This window comes from Rissa tridactyla, chromosome 8, assembly GCF_028500815.1.
Source record: "Rissa tridactyla isolate bRisTri1 chromosome 8, bRisTri1.patW.cur.20221130, whole genome shotgun sequence".
Classification (NCBI taxonomy): domain Eukaryota; kingdom Metazoa; phylum Chordata; class Aves; order Charadriiformes; family Laridae; genus Rissa; species Rissa tridactyla.
The window spans coordinates 684,438-691,992 of record NC_071473.1 but is presented as its reverse complement, the minus strand read 5'-3'; the positions used below and the strand labels follow the sequence as shown (position 1 = coordinate 691,992).

At 53.9% G+C, this 7,555-nt stretch overlaps 2 protein-coding genes across 4 annotated transcripts in view; both read right to left on the bottom strand.

Moving 5' to 3' along the window:
* Positions 1 to 58: 58 nt before the first annotated feature.
* Positions 59 to 7,494, bottom strand: BHLHA15 (basic helix-loop-helix family member a15). 3 transcript variants are annotated; one of them, XR_008468272.1, is made up of 3 exons: positions 7,366 to 7,494; positions 1,308 to 3,851; positions 59 to 224 (listed from the first exon to the last, which is right to left on the bottom strand). XR_008468272.1 is itself a non-coding variant. In XM_054213342.1 (2 exons), the coding sequence occupies exon 2, from the start codon at positions 3,813 to 3,815 to the stop codon at positions 3,318 to 3,320; it is 498 nt and encodes a 165-aa protein (XP_054069317.1). In that variant the 5' UTR covers positions 3,816 to 3,851; positions 6,030 to 6,167; the 3' UTR covers positions 1,067 to 3,317. The 3 variants fall into 3 exon arrangements, 1 of the variants encoding a protein (XP_054069317.1); XR_008468271.1 differs by lacking the exon at positions 7,366 to 7,494 and adding an exon at positions 6,030 to 6,167 and having other exon boundaries at positions 65 to 224; XM_054213342.1 differs by lacking the exons at positions 59 to 224; positions 7,366 to 7,494 and adding an exon at positions 6,030 to 6,167 and having other exon boundaries at positions 1,067 to 3,851.
* Positions 7,404 to 7,555, bottom strand: part of LMTK2 (lemur tyrosine kinase 2) — a 43,644-nt gene continuing 43,492 nt past the window's right edge. Inside the window, exon 15 of the transcript XR_008468269.1 lies at positions 7,404 to 7,538. The gene's annotated coding sequence lies outside the window, so the exon portion shown is untranslated. The remainder of the gene's footprint in view (positions 7,539 to 7,555) is intronic.

The following is a 7,555-nucleotide window of genomic DNA, read 5'->3' as shown; positions in this document are numbered from 1 at the left end:
AAAATAAAAGTAATTTATCCCTTTTGATGTGTCCAGTAAAGCAGCGCTTTGTAGCAAAGCAGCATTGTGGAAGGAGCAGTTGTCGCGCCATTGAAGCGCTGCCGTCCTGTGCCGGGGACGGGGGTCCGGGGGGTGACCCCCAGCTCCGCTGTAGTTATAGCCAGGGAGTGCCGGACATTTGGGGCTTCGTCTTTGCAATAACGCCACTTTGTTTCCTGGCGGTCCTGCCAGAAATACACGCCCACAAGCATTTAAAGGCACATTTGTAACAGCAGCGTGAGTAATTAGCTCTGAAAGTGATGTGCAGGTCTTCATCAATGGCACAGTGAAAATACTGGTTTTAGAGCTCTCTGGTTTCCTTCCTCTGCCAAAGTAACCAAGCAGCAATTCAAACACAGCGATCCCACAAAAACATTTTGGGGATGACACTTAGTATCTGGAAACTCTCTGATCTTCCCTAAAACGCACTGGTCTAGAAGACTAATGACCTTTAAAGAATCCTACAAAAAAAACCTGATGTAATCTGCAAGCGCTTGGTCATGGCGACCCGCAGACCTGAGGGGAAGGGGCTCTCCAACCCCGGCACGAGCAGCTCGCTGCCAGCCACGCCCGCTCACCTCCCGGGGGACGCAAGCGGCAGCTGCCGCTGAGGCTGCCGCGGCCGGGGCAGAGCCCCGCGGCTCCCGCCCGGACACCAGCCCCCGTCCCGGGCAGCGGGCCCGACCGGCCCTCGGCGCGGCCTCCGGGCGCTCTCCCGGGGCCCGCCGCTGCGTCCGGCCCCAGCGCCCCGCGGGCCCGGCCCTCCCCTGGCAGCGGGCCCACGCGGAGGCGCCCGTAGCGCCCTCAGCAGCGGCGCGGCCGCGGCTCCTCTCGCGAGAGGACGGGCCCGCCAACGCGCCTCAGCGCCGCCGCCTCGCCGCCGGGGAGACCCCCCGCGGGCCCGGGATCCTGCCGGAGCCTCCCGCGGCGCCGCCATCCTGCAGCGGCGCCCGCGCCGTCCCGCCGGGACCCCAGCAGGGCAGAAAGCGCTGCCCGAGCCTGCCGGCTTCTCTCCCGCACCCCCGCAGCAGGCGCGCAGTGTGCTTTGTAAAACTGCCTCTATCTGACGGGTGCGTTTCCACACCCAAATCCATTTACTCCACACACATTCCTTTGCGTGGGGCAGCCACCCAGCGGCCTCAGCCCCGAGCTCTGTCACCGACGCCATGGCCGCGCGTGCCAGCGTCCTGCCCCGTCACACCTCTCCCATGCCGCGCTCGGGGCCGTCTGCCATCACCAACAGCCCGTCAGCTCCTGTCCGCACTGACCTGCGCGGTGAGGAATGACCAAACATCCAACGTACTCTCTTCCCTGGAGAGATGCCGAGTAGAACAGCTGAAAGAAAATGCCTTCATCGAGTCACAGAGTGGTTTGGGTGGGAAGGGACCTTAAAGCCCACCCAGTGGCACCCCCTGCCCTGGGCAGGGACACCTCCCACCAGCCCAGGTTGCTCCAAGCCCCGTCCAACCTGGCCTTGAACCCCTCCAGGGATGGGGCAGCCACAGCTTCTCTGGGCAACCTGGGCCATGGCTCACCACCCTCACAGCCAAGAATTTCTGCCTGAGATCTCATCTAAATCTCCCCTCTTTCAGTTCAAAACTGTTCCCCCTCATTACCCCAACACCAACGCCTTGGTTACATTTAAGGGCTTTACTGATAAGGAGCAGCTGTTGACTGAAGTAAGATACAGCACTGTAACGGCACGTCAAATCCAGAAGAGAGCAGGTAACACCTTCATTAACACTTGAGTACTAGGAAGGGCTAATCACAACTATTTTAAGTCTGAAAACAGTTTAGAAACTAAGAAAATCCCAAGTTGCGTCAGGATCAATTCCTCTCTCCAGTAAGGCAACTACACAAATAAACCGTTATGTTGTTCTACATCATACCCGTAGATCGCTACGGTGGGGAAAGGTAATTCACAGCCCTTACAGCCTGTCTGGAAGCCTCACCTGTTAACGAGACCGTCACACCATCAGCGCTGCTGGAGCAAAACACACAGCATGTTACAATCCACACAGTGCCGCACAACCCTTCCACGATGGATCCTCAGCCTCCGCTCCTCCCTGGACAGCCCGGCCTCGCAGGACCACACGGTCACCAGCCCTCTCGGCACAGGAGGTGCCCGGTTCTGCCTCCGCTGTCCCGGCACAGAGCGGCCGCCGGCGCGGGGCTGCAGGGACGTAGGGAGGGAGCTGAACACGGGGCTCCGCAGCCAACACGCTCCCCACCAAGGCACCGCAGCTGTTCCTCAGGCACGAGAATATGAGAGGAAATGAGAGATCCTCAGTGACATAAAACTTTTTACAATAAGATGAAGCAGGGGAAAAAAGCTCATTTTCCTTTTTTGAAGAGTTCCTGCTTCATTTATTGTGCTATGTAATACCAGAATCTAGCACTAACCCAGAAAGAATTCTGATCACATTACAGGTTTCATTAGCAAATAATTTGTAATCACATAAATCATTGTCTAACTTATGACTACACTAAAGCATTTTTATCATAGTTTCGGCAAAAATAAGTCCTTTGTCCCTTATTTATTATTTGTACTACAATGGCACCCAGAGACCCCCTAAAGAGAAACTGCAGGAGGCTGGATGCTCCGGAAACACAGACCAGAAAACGACCTTGCTCTAGAGAGCTTACAATCTAAAAAAGCTTTATAGATGTTCGCATTAACAAGTACTTTAAAAGTTATTATGCTTTGCGAGGTTCAAAATTACCACAGCAGATCCAAAACTCTCAAGATAACTATTCAGATTTGGTAGCCAATTTCACGCATGTGCCACTTCACTCATCAAATCAGTCAAACATTGTCATCAATGCTAACCCCCCCCTGGCAGGACAGCGAAGACCAGAGCCCCTGGCCGGCTGGTGAACCGCGCTACAGCCGACTCTCAACAAGCTCCCGCGAGCTCAGGCGACACGGGCCTCAACTGCTCAGCTCACAGCCCTTCCAGGCAGGGTGATTTTCTGAAGTTCCTGAATCTTCACTTTCAACTCCAGTGTTACAGGACAGGTTTCCAGACCCTGACGCATCACACAAATATAGCCATTAAATCTCTGAAAAATTCTTAGAATTTAAGGTATTTTTTAATGGGCCGTATAAGCAATAGCCATGAGTGTTACCCATTTGCCTTTTTAAGAAAAAATAGGGGGCTAGCTGGAGGCAAAACTAATCTCTTAAAAACTCCAGGCACTGACACGTATTACCATGCAAGAAGGAAAAAGAATGCTGGTAGTAGGTAACTGCAGGTGTTTTGGCTGAAGCTATGAACCTACGTGGAGTATTTCTGTAGATGTTCCTCATGCTCATCATCCCCATGTTGCTGTTGATAATGCTGGTACAATTTGGGCCCCCAGGCTCCCCCCATCCCTTCTGCTGATGGAAAGTGTCCGTTGGACATATTGAGTATAATGGAGGTCAAGGATTTAATGTAATTTTTGGCCAGTGTGAGAGTCTCTATTTTGGAAAGTTTATTCTCTGCTCTCACATGAGGGATCACCTCCCGCAGAGCCTGGAACGCGTTGTTGAGCTTGTGCATTCTCTGCCTCTCCCGCTCGTTGCTTTCCAGTCTCCTCATATGCCTGTCCTTACTGCTCCAAGGATGCTTGCCTCTGGCTGGAGTGACCTTGCTGCTCTCCTTGTTTCCCCCTCTCCTCTCCTTGTGTCGCAATCGTTTCACCAGCTCTTTTTTTCTCATCGCCGACTCCTCAGAAAATGCATCTTTGTCTGCAGTATGCCTCTGCTTCTTCCCTTTGGTTTTAGTCTTCATGTTTTGGTAGATGTACTGGTATTAAGCATCAACGTGCTGTAAAAACACGACACCAATATCTTTAGCTGCTGCACAGTTCCATGCTGAACAAATGACCCGATGCAGGTTTGCTTGATCTATTTGCTTACTTGTTCCCTACCGGAAAACCACCATTTGCTCTCTTAATTTAGTGATGTTCATTTTAGAAGTGGTGAATGCTACTAGTCAAGATGATCTGTGCGGATGAACAGAGGAGAAATCCCTTTCTAGAGAACAACAGACCCTCCTTCAGCTGGAAGGAATTGGTTACAGAAGGAGCAGAGGCCAAGTGAATGGAACCACTGAAACACAGACGCAGTGAATCACCCACTGGCGTCCTCTCACGTGGGAAGCCAAGTGAAAAACAGACACCTCTCTCTTGTAAGTAGGCGTCCAACTGGAGACTTCTCCTCCCTCACCGCACGTGAGAAAATGGTCTCCCAGCTGATCCAGTCTTCCCATGGGAATAGTGAACCAGGACCCAAAAAATATGAGTACAATGGTCAAATAGGTTTGATAACACATTTCCTCTGTTTTTTCATCTCATGTGCTTCTGTTTTCTCCCAGCTCTAGTTACCACAAGTTACAATAAAACCGTACACGGCCTCCTCGTACGTATGCAGGCTTATGTGTGGGGTATTAGACAGAACCCTCAGGCTCTTACTCAGAAAGTAATTTCTCCTCGAACTCCTGGTAATTGCTTTTTGTAGGAATAGGTTCACGCTGCATTTATGAGCAGTCCACTAGAGGGAATCGTGACACACTAACTCATACAGGGGCTCTGAAACTCCTAGCCAGCAAGTTTTCATCCACAGCATCTCCGCGGTCTGGGCTACGCACACAAACCAGCATTTCCCTCTTCCAACAGAAATCAAATAATGGTGGGGCTTAATCGCAACTTCTGCCCCAGCTCAACAGCAGCAGAGCGGTACGTATTGCTCAGGTTATCCGGAAAGACAGAGCAGTTTCCTTCCTCAGCCGCCAGCGAGGCAGAGGGCAGCACTGAAGCTTTACCCCCAACCCAGACCCTGTGCCCACACTACATCTGAAGCCAGCACCCTCACAGCAACCCCGCTCTAACACCAGCCCTCAGCGTTACTGAGGCCATTCCCAAAATGCTTCCTTCCACTTTCTTCCACGTAGTCATACAAAAGTGTGGTCTTAAAAAAAATACATATATGTTTTTATGCTGATTCTATTATGTAGGAGCAGCTACAGGGTTGGTGAGCCACTACAAACCCCCAAACAACCCAGACACAGGTGTGTGAGCACCCCAGCAGAGGACATCAGCCTTAGCGGGAGCAGGTGGCCAGCAGTTCCCGGGTGAGCTGCCATAAATAGCACTTCCTCTCTCATTTCTTTAGAGACATCTTCAGCTGCTCGGCATTCAGGGTGATTCAGTTCTCTGCCTGCGAAGGCATCCTGGCGATCTCCGAGTTCCTTGCTACCAGGGAGGCGGCTTTGCCAGAAAACACAGGAATTCACAAAGCAGTATGATCAGGGTGGCACGCGGGTGACAAATGCTGAGAGAAAGACAGCCCCGACTAGCTTGTGTTGTGGGAGCCCAGAAGAAACGCTAGAGACACATGGGTTTCTTTAGCAAGAAAAGAGGACTAAAGCCAAGCGCTGGGTCTGTTCTGGACCCTCAGTCTCGCTCACTGGGCAGAAAGGGCGTAACTGCAGGACAGGAAAGTAAAGGCGGCACAAAGGAGACCCGTCAACTTCCCCCTCCAGCGCAAGATGCGGCACTGGGGAGAGCAGAGGAGCGAGCAGCAGCTGTCTGAAAGGGACGGAGCCACAGGACTCGGTGAAGAGGGGGTTTGCAGAGGCACCCAGCAGAGAAAGCGGGAAGAAGAGTCCAAGAGAAAGGAAGCTTCAGCAAACCAGGGGAGCAAAGCAGTGTGTAAAACTGCAGGGTAGGGGAATGCCAAGGGGATGACGTGGGACAAGAGGGTGCTCAGCTGGCCGAGGGTTGCTTTCAGACCGCTGCACTCCTCCGTACCCCTGAGAAATGACCCGCTGCAGCCACAGCCAGGCTGACAGGAGCCCCAGGGAGACAGGTGAGGGGGAAATGGAGAGGGGATCAGGAGCAACAGACTGGGCTGGTCAGAGACCAGAGAGAGCAGCCAAATACCGACAGATCTTCCCCCCTCTGCACCCGTCCGTCAGGGCTGGCGTCCCTCCTCTGTGACTTACCGCTGACACCAGCAGTGGAGAAGGCGCCTACGGCCCGGGGGGCGACATGGGAGCGCTGCGGGGCACCGCGCGGCCGCGGGCTGGCCGGGCTCTGGCCGCAGGAGGCGTCGAGGGACCGGCCTCCCGCCGGGCCCGCACCCCCCCGCGGCGGCCGGTGCCTGCGCGGCCGCGACACGTCGCGTTATCGGCGGGGGCGGGCCCGGCCCGGCGGGGGGGGGGCTCGGCCTCGGCACGCACACCGGCACCGGCGGGGGGGCCCGGCTGCTCCGGGACCCGCCGTACCCCGGGGGGGCAGTGCCCGGAGACGCACTGGCACGAGGCTCCCGGTGACCGGGAGACAGCGAACGGCGGGGGGGCAGCGGCGGCACCGTGTGCGAGGTGCGGCCACTAACCCGAGGAGGCCAGGCCAGGCCAGGCAGACCGATGTCACCGCAGGAGGGTCAGGCTGGCGCTTACTGCAGCAGCAGCAGCAGGAGGAGGAGGAAGCTCTCAGCTCCGTGCAAGTGCGATCATCCCACCTGCCGGGAAAAGCCCCCCGGGCGTAGCTCCTCCATCGCTCACAAGAAGGCTGCTACTGCTGAAGACTCTTAAGTGCTCAAATTCTTTGGCAACAGGTTCTATACACAATGACCAGCTTAGTGCCATGGGATCTTTTACATCTGTTCTCAACCACTGTCTTGGTCCCATTTCAGCCCAGTAGTTACACTTTACCTAATGAAGTTCAGTCACCTTGGTATCAGTTTTTCATTCCCAGGTCTCCCCAGCAGCCGGGACTCGGAACAGCTGTGACAGCAGCTGGGGACATCGCTGCACCCCGGCAGCGAACAGGCTGAGAGGAGACACAGCACGCTGCTCCTGCCTCACCGAGGGCCCAGGCGGAACGGCCTCGGTCACCCCTGAACAAAGTGACCACCACACACAGGTGCTGGTCACCTGGAGATCCTATAGAGCCATGGAAGGGTTGGGGTTGGAAGGGACCTTAAAGCCCATTGAGTCCCATCCCCTGCCCTGGGCAGGGACACCTCCCACTGGACCAGGTTGCTCAGAGCCCCGTCCAGCCTGGCCTTGAATCTTAGCTCCGTTCAGCACACACACTTAGGTTTAAGAGAAAAAGCCAAAACCCAACAAACCCACAGTAAAATAATCTTCTAGAAATAAATTCAATAAAAAGTGAGAAAACATACCATTAACCTGATTCTTGAAGGGTACTTAATTTTTAAATCTCCACTCTTCGTACAGATGCTTAATTCAAGGATTAAAAGCAATATTCAGTTTTTAGAATTACACTGTTTGTATTTTAAGTATTGCTTGTCTACTGACTGCGTATACACGTTACCTGAAGTTGACACACGGGTGATATTAGAAGAAATTACAGGCGACTACACTATCTAGTGTGGACTCATCTGCTGGGACTGTGGCTTTGAGTTTTTGGTACTTTCTCAACCTCTGGGCACTAACAAATATATCTCACAGCAGAACTATACTGTGGACCCGATCCATTGCTGGCATCTGTTTGAGAATGAACA